Raw genomic sequence first — 20,967 nt, 5'->3', positions numbered from 1 at the left:
ATCAAATGGGTTTGCTACCATACAACCAAATCGAACGATTAAATTAGAACTTAAGGGCAGAAGACTTGTTTCTTTCTTTCTGAATCAAACAATAAACAAAAGCTTGTATCAACAGCAAATTTTACAGTTTACCTTCACCGTCAGAGAAATATAGTAACTGTTGACTTATTTAGCCTAGAAAATATTTTGAAGAAATTTTCTATTAAAATATTTGAATGATAAATGATATTATAATGTTAGCCCAAGACAGAATGTGCCACTGTGTTAAAGAAACCTTAAGGCAAAACTAAAAAATTTATGAATAAACATTTCCCTGAAATCACAAATTCACCTCATAAACAGACTGTCGTGCTGCCTTGAGTCGCGTTACAAATGAATCTCTGTCTTCAAGCATTCGTGACATTCGATTCTTATGTTCAAGAGCCTTTTCACGTTCTAGCTGCATGGTAGTAATCTGCAAATACATAATACAGTCAAACTTCCTAAGCATTCATTATCTGATTACTAATCTACCCCAAATTCCTGACAGAATTCTTGAAAAACACAAGCAACTCCTTTATCCCTTCGACCTTGCCACAAATGGAAGGGTGACTATCATTCATGCCAACAGGTCCCTAGGAAGGCAATCAGGGACAGAAGATGGATAAAGGAGTCCTGGGCCATCTGTAAAAAATGCTTTATTTAGGCCTATGGTACCACAAGCTTTTAAAAAGGAAAAACTATAATGTATATGGTAAAACAATACCTCATGGTAATAAACACTATGGTTGAATTATTAAAGGCATTTCTTCCTTAAAAACACTGGAGGTTAGGGCAGGAAGAATTACTAATGTAGGCAGGTTTTTCCTTTTGTGCTTCAAATGAAAAAATGAAAGGCTTCAGGGCAGAGATTGAAGCAAATCATCTCAAGTATTTTATTTGACCTGCAGCATTTTCCTAATTTCATATATTAAAGAGAATTATCACAAAAATTCCAGATTCTAAAAAAACTAAAAGAACTAGCAGCACTAGGCCCAGAATGAAGCTGCATTTTCCACACTGCGGTCCCTCCCCACTGATGTACACTATCTCCTAACCTTTGTAACGAGAATGAGGTAACTTTTTATTACAAATTTTATTACAAATTTGGCCACCACACACATTTGCAAGCCTTACTTTTGTATCATTAATTACACATAATACAGACTAATGAAACTATAGAAAGAGCTGTTTAGTCACAACAGACAACATATTGTATGATTGTATCTATATGAAATACTGAAAACAAAAAAAAGGTCAGTGGTTGCCTATAGTCAGATGGTTGAAAAGAAACAGAGTAACTGCTAATGGGCACCAAGCCTCTTATGGTTGCATAACTCTGTAAATATATTCAAAACAATCCATTATATACCTTAAATAAATGAATTACATGGCATGTGAATTATATCTCCATAAAGCTGTTTATAGAAACTAAACTTTTCTTGTATTTTACAAATTTCATTTTTAAATCTCTACTGTAAAAATTTGTATCTGTCAACTACTCTGTTACTATGTAGCCATTAAAGCACCATTTCTGGTGCTTTAAAGAACGCACAATAAATCAATTTTAAAACCCTGGTCCCATTACTGGCAGATTTCATTATGGCTTACAGTCTAAAACTATTACAACTGAATTAAAAACTTACTCTTTCTTCCTCTTGTTGCTCCCACAGATCCATGTCTTTAATTCTCTGTTCTTCATAAGCGCTCTTTATCAAAGGGATTTCTTCCAAACGTTTAGCTCTTTCAAAATAATCAATCTGAATAACATGAAAACAAATTTAGTTGTAAATAAAATCTCTTTTAATTTGGCACGTCAAAAGTTTACCAGACCTTTCATTTACCTTCTTTTCTTGATTCTTCAGGCGTTCCTGCAGTTCCTTCTTTTCTTTCTCCAATTGTTCAACCTGTTTAGCCATGATGAAATCTGGATCCAATTCTTCAAGGTCCTTAAAAGTGATATAAATGCACAATCATTAACAAGAATATAAAAATAAAAGAAATGCAACAGAGCACTGCTTCTAGAATCAAATCCTAAATTACTTTTTATAAAATGGGTAAATGTTTACAGTAGGTAAATTTATGCAATGTAAAAATGTTTTACAATAGCCATATTTCCACTTGAATATAAAGAAAAAGTTAACATCTATTTCTCACTCTTCCAATATGCATATACCCAAACCCCATTTCATCAGTGGTTAAAAACTGCAGAGCCATCAGAAACAAATGCTTACTTCACAGATTTTAGTTAATGAATCTTGTGTTCCAAAATAACCAAATAACCCAAAATAAACCAATAAATGGTAAATGACTGTGCTTCTAAGAAATCTGGACAAAACTAAGCTTAATGAGTAATGTGCTACATACTTCAATATCAATATCTTTGAATGCTTTGGCACCCAGTTCTGTTTTCTTGATCTGTTCCAAACGCTCACGAACAGTTTTCTTTTTGATTTGTTCATGTTCCTGTAAGATACGCTCCTTCTCTCTCTCCTTTGCCTCCTGTCGCAGCCTCTCTTCTTCAGCCTTCCGTACTTTCTGGAGTTCAGCTTCCCTCTGCTCCAATTCTTCTTTCTCACGCTGAATATTCAGACTCTCAAGCCGCTCTTTTCTTTCCTCAATTGTCTGCCGGCGAGCCAGGATACGCTGATGCTCTTTTCGTGAATTTTTAAGGTAAGCGGTAACAGCCAACTGATGTTGTTCTTCTTTCTCTTGCTTCAAAAACAAATACATCAAAAAAAAAAATTACTAAATAATCTTGATGCATTACCCGTATATGTGTCTGCAATTAATAACAGAAGAAGACATGATTCAAGCTCTAGTTCTCAGTACCAAGTGCCATGGCTATATTATATCTGCTATTCCTATAGTCTTTAACAGCAATGGCATAGCTGAAAAACCCTTATTCACTAGGTCAACTATCCTCTGTACCAAATCTACTTTAAAGTATTCAAGCTAAAGAATACTAATAATACACAGACAAGGAAAGAAACAACTAAAGCAGGAAGGAAAAACCCAATCACAGTACCCCCAATTTGGAGGGTTATTATATGTGTGGTCTGTTGTATGCCAAGTACTCATATTGCCTGTGTAGTATATTATTTTACCCCATGGAAGGCAGCTCAATAATCTGTATATCTAATAAAGACGTGATAAAATACCAAAACTACCAAATACAATTGAACATGAAATATATACTAAATCCCTTCTCTCAGACATCTCAAACCTTTTTAATGAAAGACATGGCATAAGGGCCCCTCAAACATGCTGTAGTTTATTTCTTCCAAAGATACATACCAGTATATGAGCTGGCTTAATAACTTCAAGAGCTTTTGCAAGTACTGAAGACATGGCTGTCAGCTGGTTTCTTATCTGTTCTGAAGGCATGCTTTGCAAATAAGGACCAAGTGGAGCATCTTCTCGAGTAGCATAATTCAAATCAGATCCAAAACTAAGGGTCCGAGAAGTGTGGTCAATACGAACCTTTAAAAATTAAATTAATTATCATCAACAATTAAATCTGTATGCATATATGAAGTCTTCCTACAAATGAATGACTTGATAAAAAAATTTCAACTGATTTGAAAAAAAAATGGAAAGAATATTAAATACAAAAACTAGATTTGGCGGGCCGGCCCGGTGGCTCAGGCGGTTGGAGCTCTGTGCTCCTAACGCCGAAGGCTGCCAGTTCGATTCCCACATGGGCCAGTAAGCTCTCAACCACAAGGTTGCTGGTTTGACTCTTCGACTCCCACAAAGGATGGTTGGCTCCGCCCCCTGCAACTAAGATTGAACAGAGCTCCTTGAGCTGAGCTGCCGCTGAGCTCCCGGATGGCTCAGTGGGTTGGAGCACGTCCTCTCAACCACAACGTTGCCAGTTCACTCCCACAAGGGATGGTGGGCTGTGCCCCCTGCAACTAACAACGGCAACTGGACCTGGAGCTGAGCTGTGCCCTCCACAACTAAGACTGAAAGGACAACAACTTGACTTGGAAAAAGTCCTCGAAGTACACGCTGTTCCCCAATAAAGTCCTGTTCCCCTTCCCCAATTTAAAAAAAAAAAAAAAAAGCTAGGCTCACTCAGGAAGCTTTAAAATGGTGCCACTGTACCAAAAGCTGAGACACAAGGACAGGTGTTGTTAGTCCTCCAAGGCCTTCCATGTCAGTGTCCCCCACAGCACATACCTGCAAGTCGCAGTGCCGGGCTGCATCTACTATGGCACGTTCCAGTTGGAAAGCATCAACAAAAGGAACCAGAGAAGTCAAACGAGAAAACTCAATGCTCTGATAAATTTGTGCCACCTGCATAAAAAACACAAGGTTACTAATAATAGCTATCATTCATTCAGGATTTTCTCATGACAACCCTGGGAAGCAGAAATTATGCTCATTTGTCAGAGAAAAGAAATTGAAGCTCCGAGTATCTGTTAACAGGACATTGTTGGAGCTGGCATTCCAATACAAGGCTCTCAACCCCAAAGCCTGTGCTTTAAATCATGACATTATACCACTTCTCAAAAGCATAATCTTTTCAAATCCTACTTTCATAAAACAAAAAACCCTAAGTGGTTATATACTTGTAGATAAAGGCCTGCTACTTACCTAATTCATCTGAACGTTTTTATAAAATTGTTTGTCTGAAGGAGACTGGCAGCATTACTATTTAGTTATACTGCTAATTAACCTTCAACTATTTGTGTAGCACATAAGAAATAACACTGCTCACATGTACAAAAGAAAGCAGGTCCATGAAATGTGCCCAAATACTGAAGCGAACATAAGAACCCTGCTCAAACGAAACAAATGGAAGACAAACAGGAATATTTAAACCATATTATAAATCATAATAGTCAAATTTAAGAAGTCATACTAAAACATATTAAAAGATTGATAATACCTAGTGTTACCATAGCAGAAGAAAAGGCTTTCTCACTTACTACTGGTGGGAGGATCCATTATAATAGAATATTTTCAGGAGCTAGTAAAGGTTTAAATGTGTAAACGCAGACTTATTCCAACTCTTACACTACAAAAAGTCACAGAAGTATGCAAATACGTTATGAAAGATGCTTACTGCAACATTTCTCTAGTGGCAAAGAAAAAACCCCTAGAAATACAGATTTCCATCAATAGTGTCTGAATGAATAAACCATGGCACCCTTAGACAATGAAAAACCATGTAGGTATTAAATGGAATAAGGTAAACCCTTGCATTTGTACAAGGGAACATGTACAATGACTGTTCAACAAAAACGGAGAGAAAAAAGCAGTTACGAATTATGCAACATAGTTGTTTTTCAAAATCAAACAGATAAAATAGTAAGACTAATATGGGGCAGGGAGTAGAATTTGGGGAGGCTTTCACTTTCCCAGGGCATTCCTAAATCTTTCAGCTTTGCAATCAAAACAAGAGGAGAGATTCCAGTTCTTATGCAAAACATCCCTTTTTAAATTTTTACCTGCTGCAGAAGACGGAGTATGGTGTTGTTTTGCAGCTGTGGGACATACTGTTGTAACTCTGGTTCCTTTTCAGGTTGATCCCTAACCCAATTCAGAACCTATAAAATCCATTTAAAAAAAATTATACTTTCTATGTAACAGATATTAAAACACCTACCTGCAAAACTTTTTCAATTTTTTTAACATACAAAAACACCACACAATACAAAGAACTACAAAACGTGACATAAAGTTATTGATATTTGTCTGAAGGTGACTGACAGCAATGGCTAAATTAGTCATGCTGCTAATTTACCTCCAAAGATTTGTTTAGCACATCAGAAATACCTTTTCTCTTGACATAAAGAAAAAAGACAATGAAATGTGCACTGAATTCAAACATACAGGACAATAATTCTCTCTTAATAGAAATACAACCTAAAACTGCAAAAAGGCAGGCAATATGGTGATAAAACCAAAATTCAAATACAAAGGCTTACCTTTGTGACTCTCTCACAGAGTTTTAGAGGATTAAATTCTACTTCCAGCCAGTTGTAAAGGTCTTTCACTTCTGGAACAACATATTGTAGTACATTGAATCTGACCTAGAGTAAGCAAAACAAAAGGTTTAACTGCTGAAGAAAATTTTCCAACTGAGATGCTGAACCGAGTATAAATTAAAAAATACAGAATTGGAAATCTGAAAAATAACTGAAAGACAGTCTAGCCTCAATCTTTCTAAATTTAACAAAGAGGAATCCAGGATGGCTATGTTGCATCTCTTGCCCCAAATTACGCAGCTACCTACAGTGAAAAGCCCCACAGGAACTTAGAAAGGAAGTGAAATCTCTGAACACAATAAAATATTTATAAAGACAACTCATGTGGCCAAAATAATCTAATTCATTACCAACAAGTAAAATAACAGAGTACAAATAACTGAATCACACAAAAATGATCACAGCATCACTATTCATAATGGTCCCAAAGTAGATGAACTCCAGACAAAGAGGAATACGTTCATATGCTACACAGAAATGGTCACAGAAAAAACAGCTATATTGAACACATAAATAAATCTTACAAACTATAATGGTTAGAAAAAGAATTTCATAATGAGTCCATTTATATGAAATTTACATTTCACGTAAAATACATAAACAGGCAAAATCTGTGGTGTTAAAAATCAGGACAGTGGCTATGCTTGGGGGTGTGAAAAGTGGTGACTAGAAAGAATCTTAAGAATTTACCCAATTACATTTATGATTTGTAATCTTTTTTTAATGTTATAATTTAGTAACATTTTGTTTATATTTAAATAGAATTTGACTTACTTTCAAAATAAAGATGCCACTTGCATAATCTTTCTTACGAAGGAAACAAAAGAGTGGCATCATTTTATAAACCCAAAAACTACCCGTAACCAAATCTGTGTTTTCACTTAGAATATGCAGTGCATGGAACCTTTATCCTTCTCATGTTGGGAACTGCTAACCCAAAGACAGTGTAACTGCAGGGACACAGTACGTACTGGAACGAGTATATACCCACACAAAGCAAGTCACAAGACTGACGCAAACGTTGGCAGACCCCCCTCCCCAAGAGGATACGACATCCAACACTTGAGCAGTCTAGCCTAAATTTAACATCAATGCAAAACAGGTACATGACTAATCCTACAACATTTAAGTACCTTCCTTGTAGGTGCCCTTACAGCTTTTCTGGAATACAGTGGCAATCAAATAAGATTTCCCCAGCTCTGATTTCATTCCTATCAAATTATTCTAGATTCTCCCATTTAGCTCCCCTTCCAAATAGGGAATGTACTAAGACAGGCTATCCTAACCTATTAAAGTATATTTCTCACTAAAATTACTAACTGGCTTTCTGATCTAACAATGAATCTTTTATGAGCTTAATTAGAGTCTGTTCGCTAGATAATGGAATCATTCTCTTGGTGCTTCCAAATTCAGTTATATGAGCCCAAAGCTCAGGTCTCAACCTTGAACGTATGGTGAACTCACCAAGATTTATAAATGCCTCTTGGCAGTCAGCTTATCTAGTCACCTGACACAAACCAGTATCCTTCTTATAAACACCTACACTTATCTATGGGCACAATGAGGACCCAAATCTGGATGTCCTGGCTGCTGGCTCAAGGCTCTGCAACACTGAATCGGTATCACAACAGACCAGTTTTAATCATCAAGGTGTAGTATGTACCGAAACGAGCTAAAGAGATACAGATCGTACTTCATTTGACACACTTCTTCGATATTAAACAAAATTTTTAAATATACGTTATTTGCTAGTAAGACCTCTTCCCAAAGACAAGGCTATTATTTTATTACATTTAATCCTAAATCAGTCCCATAAAAACTTGACAAAACACAAAGCTGTTTTCTGTGGGCAATGGCAACACAATAAAACATGGAGGTGTACAAAGACAGAGAAATACTCTTTTACAGATTAAGTCTACTTTGAGAAGTATGTTACAAGAGAAAGCTGTTGCTATTTAGAAAACTCATTACAGTAGTTCCCCTCCATCTGCAGTTCGCCTTTCCATGGGTTACCAACAGTCTGAAAATACTAAATGGAAAATCCCAGAAATAAACAATTTATAAGTTTTAAATAGTGCGCCATTCTGAGCAGCATGATGAAATCTCACAGTCCTGCTCTATCCCGCCCAGGACATGCATCATCCCTTTGTCCATCCAGCATACCTACATCTAGGTTGTAAGATGGACAATATCACAGTGCTTGTGTTCAAGTAACCTTATTTTACTTAATTATGTCCCCAAAGTGCAAGAGTAGTGATGCTGACAATTTGGATATGCCAAAGAGAAGCCATCAAGTGCTTCAAGTAAAAAGGTGAGTATAGTACAAGATATTTTGAGAGACCATATTCACGTAACTTTTATTACAACATATTGTTATAATTGTTCTATTTTATTATTAGTTATTGTTGTTAATCTCTTGCTGTGCCAAATTTACAAATTAAACTTTATCATAGGAATGTATGTATAGGAAAAAAACATTGTATATATAGGGTTCAGTACTTTCAGTAGTTTCAGGCATCCATTGTCTTGGAACATAACCCCCAGGGGTAAGGGAGGATTACTGTATTTCTTACTGAAATTCATCAATTTTGCCAAGGAAATAAGGCCTTTTCTCAAGCACCTGTCCCTCTTTTTTCTCCTGTCCCAAAGTAATTTGCTGGAGGGCACAGTTACACTACTGTGAATAAAAATCCCTAAAATCTAAACTCCTCTGGAATACAAATTCCATTTAAGTATCACTTGCCTGGCATATAACAGGCACTCACAAAAATTTCTGCTGAATGAAAGATTCCATCAATGTAAAACATAAAGATATACATATCTCAGGTTCCATACTCTGAAATTGATTTAGTATATGCAGTGGGTGAAACCTAGAAATCTGCATTTTAAAAAGTGCTTCACTGGCCGGCCCAGTGGCTCAGGTGGTTGGAGCACCGTGCTCCTAATACTGAGGTCGCCGATTCAATTCCCACATGGGCCAGTGAGCTGAGCCCTCTACAGCTAAGATTGTGAACAGCAGCTCTCCCTGGAGCTGGGCTGCCATGAGCAGCCAGAGGTTGGCCTGGGCTACTGTGTGCTGCCAGGAGTGACCGGTGGCCAGCATGAGTGGCCGGCAGCCAGCGAGAGCTGCCGTGAGCTGCTGTGAGCAGCCAACCGACGACTGGCGACCGACTGCCTCAGCGGGGGGAGCGCAAGGCTCATAATACCAGCATGGGCCAGGGAGCTGTGTCCTACACAACTAGACTGAGACACAATGGCTTGAACGGGAGTGGGGGGTTGGGAGGGCAGACGAAAGGGGGGAGTGCTTCACTCACATAGTTTCACTGCACGGCCCTGATGAAGAACCACTGCTTTAGTGACATAATATGAAAGTTTAAAAGAAAACTAGTTGGAAGTATTCTAGATGTCTAGAATCAGGCCTCGTCATACTTCACATTCTTTCTTAGCCTCATCATATTTCCATCAACTGTCAGCTTGATTAGTTTTCCAACAGCCCTGAAATAAACCATGAACCTCCTTGCCCATCATTATTCTTCTCTGAGTGGTCCATACTGTTCCTCAGAGCTAGTCCAGTCTCATCTACTACATCAAGTTTAATCCCAGCTCTCCTACGAGACACAAATCACCTCACAACTGAACAGTGCTGGCTTAAAACAGAGGTTCTCAAACTGGTCCATGTATCAGAATCCCCTGGCAATGAATGAGAATTCCCCGTATCCAATCATGAATTATAAAATCTGACCGTAGTTTTCTGTTCAAAGCCATTAAGAATGCTCCCACTTATACCAACCATATCGTTGATGAGGCCAACTCGCGTTGGCGGGGCTTGAAGACCTAGCAGTGTTGCAAGGCGCCGTTGTTTTTCCACTATAATGCCGTCCATATCCAGAAGTCGAGCAATATCAGTGCGCTCAGGGGTAATAGGGATGGAAAGAGTGGCCAAAAGGACTCTAGTAGACATTCTGGAGAACAAAATTACAATGTGTTAAATTTGTAAATGTTACTTGATAAGCAGAAACACTTTTTAATCACTTGGGAGGATAGATATGCCAGTGACAGAACACGTACACCACCATGGTGAAAGATACCCATAAATATTATTCATCAAAGCAGAAGATTAAAAAAAGAAATGGACCGTGCTAAAATAAATACTCGAGAATCAGAACTTTATCCACCCACTTACTACTGTAAATGTTTTCTAGCTATAGAAAAAGACTGGGTTAAATGGCAAGATAGAAATATTTGTATATCCCATACTTCCTTACAAAAAAATTAAGGCACTTTTAAAATCTAAGAAAAAAATGACAGTAAAAAGGGAAAAAATTACAAGGACCATTGAGTAAACACAAGACGGGGAGCAATAGCTAAACTTTAGCTTCCTTAAACATCAGAGGAAAGTCAGGTTGAATTCAGAGCGCCGCTGGACACCAAGGAGTGTGCGCTCTGCAGCTGGAAAGTCAAGAATTATTAGGTCAATTGTTAAGTAATAGACCCTTTTTAAACATTCACCTATGTGTACCCCAAATATTCTACAGTTAATATTTTATAATCAGGAAAAAGTGACTAGATAGAAATATTTAAGTGTCTAATTTGCTCTAAGAATAGATTCTGAACACCTGCATGTGGATAGATGCTTGTATCTTAACACTCTCTTTCCTAACATTCCATTTTCTCAATTGGGCTTTTGGTAGAGTTGGTTACCAGACAAAAGACAGCTACTGAAGACCAAGAATACTGCCCGAGAACATGTGGAGATATTTTTGGTAGTCACAAACTGGAGGGACTGCTGCTGAAATCCAGTGGGTATACTGCTTAATATCCTAAATGCAGTCCCCCACATAACAAAGAACTATCCAACACCAAATGTCAGTAATGCAGAGGCTGAGAAACCCTAATCTAGAGTATACTACCATGCACGCCATGTAGAAGATACGTTTCATAATTTCAATTCTATCCGATTATAACATTCTTACCTTTGCATCTCTTCTTGTGTAAGATTCTTTCTCATCTCCCTAGATAGATGGTAAAGACGATGGAGTGTAGATGCATGAAAAAGAGCATTTCCAGATTTCCAAAACACAGTTGAGACTTTGTTATAGTAATTGGCCATCAACTGAGGTTTAGGCGGTTTTTTAGACAAGGAGAATAGCCCATGAATATCTTCCACAGCTTTGAATGCTTCCTAAAATTAGTAGTGTAAATTAGTCACTGCATTCTAAACAAAAGAAAAAATCTAATTCAAATCTCTTTATGAAACCTAAAGCACAAAACACGTAATAAAACTGACAAATAAAACATCCTCATGTGCGGTTCTTTCTATTCATCTATAACTTAGTATCTGATATATTTCTGAAAACTGTTACAATTACAAAAACACTAAATCCTTAAATTTCTTAGACAGCAGACTTTTTTTAATGTGCATACTGTCATACTAATTGCAGGAATATAGAAAAAATTAGGAAGGACATAAAATACAATATAGAGGCTATTTCCGAGATATAATGGGTGAATATTTACTTCTTTTTACTTATCCATTTGTTCTATAATGAGCATGTTTATTTGTCTTCTATAGAACTTTTTTTTCCTCTTTAGTTCATTGGGTGGTTATTTTAAGGATATCCCTATAGAAAAGGAAGATAGAAGGAGAATGTGGGGAATCAAGTCACATTTTCACCTGGCTGAAAAACTACCAATTTTTAGTTTCTTCCTCTGTAATTTCAGTTAGTTTTTCGGGGGGTCAAATATATAAAAGTCTCAAGTTATGACTACAAAAGCATGTGGGGAGAGGGTTGCAGAGCTGGCTGAAAAAGGCAAAGGGATTAAGAACTACGGATTGGTAGTGTCAAAATTGTCATGGGGACACTAAGTACATCATAGAGAATATAGCCAGTAATATCACAACAACTATGTATAGTGCCAGGTGGGTACTAGATCAATCAGGGTGATCAGTGCATAAATTACATAAAATAATACTGAATGCCAACTATAACTGAAAAAATTTTTTTAAAAAATCATGTGAAAATATCTTTGCAGAATTCTTAAAGTAAAAAGGCCAAGTACAGGACCAGATTCCCAATACCACTGAGATCTCCAATGTAGGATTATCCACCATGTACGCTTACTAAGCTGAAGCAACGCCTCCCAGTAACCTAGGCGACCACCTAATGCAGCACTTCTCCAATATCTGCAGTAAAGGACAAGTTTATTTTATTAATTTCCAACCTGTCACCAATAATTTTATAAAATACAATAAAATTACTACAAAAATAAAACGGAAAGGCAAACTGCGTTTTTTAAAAAGAGTAAACAGACACAAAATTACCACAGAACTGCTATAAAAGAAAACTTTGTAAATGTATATTCTCCTCTATACTCACTTCATTAGGGACCAGTAAAGTGCTCACAGACTGGCACCAGGCACTGAACCACACTGGGAACAGCACCAAGGATGAGCTGTTTTCTATGGATGGAAAGAAACTCGGTCCAAAGAGATTACATGACTTGGCCCAGATTTTATAGCAGTCAACTAAAACCAAAATATTCTGAGATCCCCTGTCCAGAACTCTCCTTATTCCATCAGACAATCTTAAATTCCTCACCTAGTTATTGAAATTAACCATAGCTATCAAGAAGGAAAAAAAGCGGTCTGAGTGAGTACGACTTCAAAGAAAAGCTAGTAGTTCACACCATACCTGCCACAATTCCATGCTGATCGCACTGTCCAACTGAACAAGCCTGGTTTCCAAATGCATGGACTGGCTCTCTGGATTATTAAGATTGATTGCTGTACTTTGGTTATGGTGGCGTTGAATCTGAGACAAGTGCATTCGCAAATTGTCGCACAGCTTACGGAATTCGGCCTTACGGGTGTATTGGAGGCAGAATTTGAAAGCTATAAGCATAAATGTAAAACATATTAGGTACTTTCCACAGTCAACTTAAGTATTAGGATAGGTTTTATCTTGTATATTAAGATCAGTTATTTTAACAAAATTTACCAAACTCATCAACAGTCTTTAGAAGTGATCAGAGTCCTAACTCACTCCATGTGCCCTGAACACCTCCTGGACAGTCTTCAGTTCTGCCCTAGGACTATAATATGGTTCTGAGAGAGCTTACAAAAGGGAAATTATTCAAATTTAGATCTAGGAGGGACTCACCTTTCAAACACCTCAAATCCTAGAGCAAAAAAAAAAAATTCTAGTCTGAAATACAGATAGAGGACCCTTGAACACAGGTTTGAAATGCACAGCTCCACTTATATGCATATTTTTTTCAATAAATACTGTAAATTTCTCTTCCTTGTAATTTTCTTAATAACACTTTTTTCTCTAGCTTACTGTAAGAATACAGTATGTAATGCGTATACAAAACGTGTTGACTGTTATTGGTAAGGCATCCAGTCAACAGTAGGCTATTAGTACTTACATTTTTGGGGAATCAGAAGTTCTAACAAGGACTATTAACTATGAGCGGGTCGGTGCCCCTAACTCCCACATTGTTCAAGGGTCAACTGTATAATGAACTGTTATCTAACTTATATAGAAAGTAACAAGTTTTGCACTAATTAAAGCTGCATAGTACAAACAGGGAGCCTACAATAACCTGATTTCAACTGTGTACATAGATGTGCACATGAACTACTTGGCCCATCATTAAAATATTAGTATTTTAACTATTTTTTAATAAATGGACATTAAAATATCAATTTAAATAGTAATTTTCTACTGTCATAGATGCAATATTAGAACAACTTGGCGGGGAATTCTTCTGCCCTTCTTTAAAAAAAATAGTATTCCTGGGGCCGGCCCGGTGGCTCAGGCGGTTAGAGCTCTGTGCTCCTAACTACGAAGGCTGCCAGTTCAATTCCCACATGGGCCAGTGGGCTCTCAGCCACAAGGTTGCCAGTTCCTCGAGTCCCACAAGGGATGGTGGGCTGCACCCCCTGCAACTAGAAAATGGCAACTGGACCTGGAGCTGAGCTGCGCCCTCCACAACTAAGACTGAAAGGACAACAACTTGAAGCTGAACGGCACCCTCCACAACTAAGATTGAAAGGACAACAACTTAACTTGGAAAAAAAGTCCTGGAAGTACACACTGTTCCCCAATAAAGTCCTGTTCCCCTTCCCCAATAAAATCTTTTTTTTTTTTTTTTTAAATAGTATTCCTACTTTGATAGGCCTAAAAAAAGGGATGACGTTTAATTTCAAGTTAATATTTTCAAGTCATCAAAAAGCCCAAGTTTACTTGGGTTAAGTGAAAAACTTGTATATGATAGCAATATGAGCAAAATGGAATACAGATTCTTATACTCCTAGTAAAATATTCATAATCACAAAGTCACTTAAAACTTAAACAAATGCCAATCAGCCCCATAGTAAAAAGAATAGAAACACAAGCTCGTGCCAAGGCCAAAGTAGGAAAAAGCCAAGAACCACTCTCAAGTCACATATATCCCAGTCACATATAGTTCAAAGGCTGCACTAACAGCAAGTGACATTAGGAAGAGACAAGTAGAAAAATATTACAGTTCTTCAGATTAAAAGTACATGCAATATAACAACTGGATACTTTTAATGATGATTCAGAGTCATCACAACGGCTTAATTCTATATTTAGTAATACTGTTTATGAAAATATGTATTTTTCACGGAATTGTCAAGTTGGGAGCTATAAAAGACCTAGAAACCCAGTGCACAATTAAGTAGCTTGCCCAAGAATATGCAGTAGTAGAGTCAAAAGTAGAACTCAAGTTTATCAGAAAGTAATCAAAAAGTTTATTTTTTCAATCACCTGGAAAATTCCAAAATGACTTTAAAAGATCTTTCAGACATCAATGGAACACATTTCACATAGAATTACCTTGACTAGTAAAACAAATTTCTTAGTCACTTATTTAATATTCAAACGAATGTCAATCATCTTTCACTAAGGATAAAAACAGTATTAAATAGGTACTATGGAGAAAAGGAGGTTAAGATTAATAGTTCATCTTTTGCAAAATTTATTCTTAAGTCAACTTTTCAAATCAGTTGTTTTACCTTGTTGGGCAATATCATGGTAGAGACGCTCTACTCTAGAATTGTTTCGAAGAAGGTCCAAACACTGTCTGTATGACTCCCACAGGAATTTAACCCATGGAGTTAAAAGCAATCTGTCAGTACGATCCTGAGTGTCTTCACCACTTACAGCACTTAGGAGAACACTACAAAAACATTAAAAATGGTGAAAACACTTTTTGACATTGTGTCCTACTTTGCCATATGACTAAAAAACCAAAACCAACATGATCATTACAAAATGGTACAAATTCTTCCTATAACTTTGGATACACTGTAAAGCTGTCACTTAGTGACCATGTATTTGAATTCCCAATCGGTATTACCATTTAAATTAGTATACACCCACCTATCAGAAGGTTGTAATAGTCTACTTTTATGAATTTTGAATAGTACATGATTTTTTGGTTACTAATACATTTACAATTTCAAAGGCAAGCAGTCTTTCTAGTAAACATCTACTTCAAATAAGGATGATGGAGACACAGGTAAAGAAAAACAGAGAAAAATTTACTACCAGTTTAATCCACATACCTCTCTGGAGTCTGAATATTATCCAGATCTTCTATATCTAATACCATCTGCTGGGATTCCTCTTTAGCAGCTTCAGTTTTTTCCTCTGCCAATTTCAAATATGCCCTAACAACGTCCTCTAGAGATTTGATGTTCACCTAACCAAATAAAAGAAAGAACTTAAAACACTTTTCCCAACAAACCATAAAATATTTTAAAAGCAAATTTTATGACAGAACATGTATTAACTTTGAAAGGTAAACTCCTCTGAAAATGACTAAAAGCACGCTCACAAATACAAAACCCAGCTGTGTTCATACCTGTTGACAGATGTTCTTATACTGGTATAATCCTTCTTTAGCCAAATGGCTCTTGCGAAGATCCACACAAAGTTCCAAGTATTTCAACATGATTGGCTCGTGTATTTTTTGCCATGTTCTATGTTTCTTACTTTTCATAACATCATAGAGAACGTCCAAAGCAGGCTGCTTTTTGCCAACCTCAAGAAATTCTGGAAAAGTAATTCAGGAGAATTAAAAGCAGTTATATATACTATACAAAATCTCAATCTTGCTTTCTAAATTGGTTGCTTTCATTTCTGAACTCATTACCATCTCTTTTTAGGTCACTTGTGTTTGACTTCTAAAGCTATGCCAAAATTATCCAAGGTAGAACAATGAAAACCTGGTACTATCTCAAAATATGATCTACAGGTAAAGCTGTATTTCACTCACTTTTACTGTACCAAACGTATCTTCCTAAGTGATTTTAAAGTTCCAGAAACAAGTCACGAGGCAAAAAATCTCCCACAAACACAGAAAAGTATGACTTTAGTCACAGTGACCTGACTGATGAAATTTTTGCTAGCTCATGTTAAGACTTGAGGCAGAAAAACACATTAGACTGATATTGTTCCTTTAAGACCAACTATGTACATAATTCTACTTCTGGGCTCTCTATTCTGCCCATTCTCTATTGATCTATGTACCTAGTCTTTTGCCAATACCTCTCTGTCTTGATTCCTCTAAAGGAGTGTATGGGAGTCTTGAAACCAGACAGTGTGAGTGCTCCATTGTTCTTCAGTATTGTGTTGTCTATACTAGGTCTTCTGCCTTTCCACATAAACTTTAGAATTAGTTTGTAGATAGCTACAAACTAGCTCATTGAGATTTTCAATTGGGATTTTATTGAATCTATACATCAAGTTTGGAAGAACCGACAACTTAACAAAATTTAGTGTTCCGATCCATGAGAACAGAATATCTTTCCACTTATTTATCCCAGTCTGAACATGAGAAAAATATTAAGACAAATCCCAATTGGGGGATATTCTATAAGATAGCAGACCAGTATTCCTCAAAACCATCAAGGTTATCAACAAGGAAAGTCTAAGAAACTGTCACAACCAAGGAGCCTTTAGGAGATAGGACAACCAAATGTAATATGATATCCTGGATGGAATCCTGAAATACCATTAGGGAAAGCTGAGGAAATCTGAATGAAGTATGGCCTTTGGTTAATAATAATGTATCAGTAGTTGTTCGTTAGCTGTGACAAACATACCATCATACTGATGTAAGATATTAAAAGGGGACACCGTATGTGGTATATCTGAGAGCTCTCTGGACCATCTTTGCTATAATTCTGTAAATCTCAAACTTCTAAAATTAAGCTTCTTTAAAAAAAAAAAAACATTTTAGAATGTACAGCAAAGAAATTACTCTCTTTTGAATTTACTACTACCTAAACCTAAAGGTATTCTGTACGTGGCAGTATTTTGAAATCCAGTCAAAAGCAAAGGCTCCTCTATCAAATTATTTCCGATTGAAGTTAAAATTTATCTTATTTTTTCTCACTTTAACTTTCTTTTGCAGCAACACTCAACAGACTGGGGGAGAGTGGGTGGTTATTTATCATAAGTCATCTAGTTATGTTCACCTTAAAATTCAGTAATTGCCAGACTTCACACACAAAAACTTTCCATGAACATTTGAAAAATAATTTGGGGAGAAAACACTAGTTTACACTATAAAAAATGCCTTAAAGTACTACATCTCCATTTTTTAAAATCATTGTTTATTTTCCTCCTAAAAATAATTTGACAAAAAGAATTATTTTTCTTTAAGAGTTAACCTAACCTAACAGTGTATCTACCATGTTTCCCCGAAAATAAGACTTAGCCAGACAATCAGCTCTAATGTATCTTTTGGAGCAAAAATTAATATAAGATCTGGTCTTATTTTACTAATTTTTGCTCCAAAAGACGCATTAGAGCTGATTTGCCGGTTAGGTCTTATTTTCAGAGAAACACGGTAGCATTACCTACCATGCAACTCTGTGCTACGCAATAGGCAAAAAGGTCCTTATTTGGCAGTTTTATTAGATCTACAGATTCAGTAATTCTCGACTATTTCTTCTTCCACTATCACATCTTTCAGGAATGTCGCCTGTGAACATTCCTTCCTCTAAGAAAACTACAAACAATATTCCAACTCACTAGTATATTAAAAAGCTTGAACAGGATAAATCACACAACATACTGAAATAACTATCTTTGCACAATATCCTACTTCATCCATATTATCAAATCATATTCCTCACACATGCAAATAAATGCAAACCCCTTCAATACTTCAAGCTAATAAACTCAATATTGATGTTGCCATTATGCAAGTCCATTTTCAGTTGCCAATTTTATTACTCCGCCCCCCACAAAAAAATCCTACAAAATGAAACAAAGATGTAATACAACTAGATACTTTGTTGGAATAAGCCTTTCCTGTTTTAAGGGGAGGACCTGCCTATCTTGTTCCTGGAGCATCCATACAAGATTATTTTCTAAAATCCAAAAGAATTATAGGTGCTTTGCACAACTACTTAACAAAAACAGTCTCTATCAGCCAAAAATTTGGGAGCAAATGTTTTCATCCTTTACATTAAGATTAAATTTATCCTTTGTATCAAGATCACAGGAGCAGCAACCAAATGACCTGTTATTCCCAATTTTAAATTGAAAATTTGAATCTTATACTACTGTATATAAGTATTGTCAATATGCTTTTAACATGGAATAGGCACAAAGAGAGTTAAAAGTTGAGAGCTGGCCCCAGTGTGGTGTGATGACAAAATACTAAACTGTCTAAAAATAATTCACTTTCCTAATCTCTTATTTTTAAATGGGAGTATGGTTTCTTAATGTCATTCTAAAAAATAAAGTCTTGTTTAGGGATAGAATTGAAAGTATTTTTCACTTCCTAAACAGCCAATAAAAACTTATGATTCCAAATCCTGTACTTTTAACTCTGCAATAGGTTCAAACAAGCCAAAGCAAGTGCTTTAAAAAATAATTTTTAATAGGACAGACCCGCCCCCTGCCCCCCCCCACACACACACACCAAGAACATAAGAAACCATGGATACAAGGCAAGGATGTTTTTTAAAAAACTGGAATGGGAACAGATTTATCATGATAATCCATGATGGTGAGTTCCTGTCTTTACTGTAACATATAAAAGGAGGATTTAATTCCTCTGAATTATCTAATTTGGGGAAAAAAAATTTGAAGCAGGAAATGTTCATTTCCGCTTGATATTCTTGAAATCAAAATCAAAATCTGGAATTACAAACTATATTAGGAGCGTGGGCGTTCGAACTTACCTTTCAGACACAATGGCTGAAACTATCTATAAAGAAAGTTTAAGCTCAACCCTTCAATTTTACCAGCTTATTTGCGCAACACATCAAGTAGATAAGCTATAATGCTGAACAACTTGTGGGTTCAAAGACAACTTTATTTTTAAGTCATTGGTCGTAGAGTGTAAGTTAAAAAGCTGTTACAGGGTCAGGAACAACTAATTGGGCACTACTAACAATATAATCTGGAAAAAAGGCTTTTTCAAGTGATTCCAGGTATGAATTTTTTTTTTTTTTTTTTGCCTGTAACTGCTGGGCCAAGTTCTCATCTTCCTGAATGATTACTGTAATGTTTTCCCAAAAAAGTGTTCTGATATACAGACTCAGGGTAAATTTATTCACATTTTAGTAATAACACAATGAATTAGGTCTAAATGTGTTTGAGGTTACAAGTGTTATAAAGTATAAAGCTTTTAGATAAAATGAGTATTTCCATTGAATGAAATGAGCTTTCATCATTCTATTTAGTTTTGTAAGGAGTGCCATCCACATTCTGCTCACCTTGACACTTTTATGAAGAGAACTCTTATTCACAAGATCAAAGGTACAGAAATTACTACATGAATGGTAAACTGTTTCATCTCTACCACAGAAACACCCATCCTACAGCTTAAAAAGGGCTTCAGCAAGGAGTTAACACATCCTTCTCTGAAACTACACTAACAAAATTCAAGCCCCTCTCCAGCAGTATCCCCTTCTCTTGCCTTTAATTTCAGATGCTTTTCCCAACTTGCCCTTCACGAAATTTCAACTTTGAAAACATACAATGTTTTCACATTTTTCACATAAAATGTTACACATACATCCCTTCTAATTTTAAAAATAATGCTGAAATATTAAGTTCATATGAAGATTCAAAAGGGAAGAGTGATGAAGGAAGTAATATTACACATCAAATGTGTAATCTTTAGGCCATGTTTACAAAACTTCGCTTATTAAAATGAGAAAAAATGTCTGCTGGTAAAGCATCCAAATGACTAAACAGATATACAATAGCAAACAGTGATTTTACCCAAGTCATTTAATATAATTTTAAATCTTGAAACGTAAAAAAAATTCCTAACTTTGCTAGTTAATTTGTAGTGATAAATTTGCATTTCAATCTATTTTCTTTCCTGTAAATTTTCAAAACTTCTCTCCTGTTCTAACCATTTATAAGCAGTGATCAGATCTTAAGTTGTAGTTCAACCACTTTTCTAAAACAATTACTCTATTTCCACAGAATGTAGAATTGCCCTATTCCACGGAGTTACCCTCTCCAAATTGTTACTTTTAGTTAAAATAATAAGCATGTGACAAATACATCTGGCCCTGACAGATTATCAGTAGTTTCAATTTTATGTAATGACTGACAACGACCTTTTAGCAAGAGGAATTTTCAAACAAACTAACGAAACAGGCTCCACAAACATAATACTGTAACACAAAACTTGTTTGGGTGGAAGGGAAGGTTGAAAATAAGAGCTATGAACGCCAGAACACAAACTGTTACACTAAAAAGAGAATTTTTTTTAACTCAAACAAAAAAGTTTTTAAAAGACCAGAAAGAAGCACAATACATTTGCACTCCATAATCCCAACGTAATAAATGCCTATTGAGTATACGGACACATGCACAAGTTTTCCCGAAAGGGCCCGTGGCTTAAGCACACATGGAAGTAGAAATCGCAGGCAACAACGCTG

At 36.2% G+C, this 20,967-nt stretch overlaps 1 protein-coding gene and 2 non-coding genes across 3 annotated transcripts in view; all 3 read right to left on the bottom strand.

Annotated features, from left to right (window-relative positions):
- The window catches only part of EIF3A (eukaryotic translation initiation factor 3 subunit A), a 36,158-nt gene that overhangs the window by 14,159 nt on the left and 1,032 nt on the right, over positions 1–20,967 (bottom strand). The window contains exons 2-15 of the mRNA XM_019725265.2: positions 15,912–16,102; positions 15,613–15,749; positions 15,061–15,224; positions 12,710–12,909; positions 10,991–11,199; positions 9,808–9,979; positions 5,958–6,062; positions 5,478–5,576; positions 4,204–4,320; positions 3,316–3,501; positions 2,386–2,733; positions 1,863–1,967; positions 1,665–1,778; positions 332–454 (exon numbers count right to left, since the gene is read on the bottom strand). Of these exons, the coding sequence (XP_019580824.2) occupies positions 332–454; positions 1,665–1,778; positions 1,863–1,967; positions 2,386–2,733; positions 3,316–3,501; positions 4,204–4,320; positions 5,478–5,576; positions 5,958–6,062; positions 9,808–9,979; positions 10,991–11,199; positions 12,710–12,909; positions 15,061–15,224; positions 15,613–15,749; positions 15,912–16,102 (2,270 nt within the window). The remainder of the gene's footprint in view (positions 1–331; positions 455–1,664; positions 1,779–1,862; positions 1,968–2,385; positions 2,734–3,315; positions 3,502–4,203; positions 4,321–5,477; positions 5,577–5,957; positions 6,063–9,807; positions 9,980–10,990; positions 11,200–12,709; positions 12,910–15,060; positions 15,225–15,612; positions 15,750–15,911; positions 16,103–20,967) is intronic.
- LOC141572967 (small nucleolar RNA SNORA19) lies at positions 4,650–4,779 on the bottom strand. The gene has a single exon (XR_012498556.1). It is a non-coding gene; the product is annotated as a small nucleolar RNA SNORA19 (small nucleolar RNA).
- On the bottom strand, positions 5,719–5,847 carry LOC141572968 (small nucleolar RNA SNORA19). Its single transcript, XR_012498557.1, has one exon. It is a non-coding gene; the product is annotated as a small nucleolar RNA SNORA19 (small nucleolar RNA).

The sequence above is a fragment of the Rhinolophus sinicus genome, linkage group LG07, assembly GCF_036562045.2.
Source record: "Rhinolophus sinicus isolate RSC01 linkage group LG07, ASM3656204v1, whole genome shotgun sequence".
Lineage (NCBI taxonomy): Eukaryota > Metazoa > Chordata > Mammalia > Chiroptera > Rhinolophidae > Rhinolophus > Rhinolophus sinicus.
Note: the sequence above shows the minus strand (reverse complement) of the source record. Positions and strands in the feature narration are given on the sequence as shown.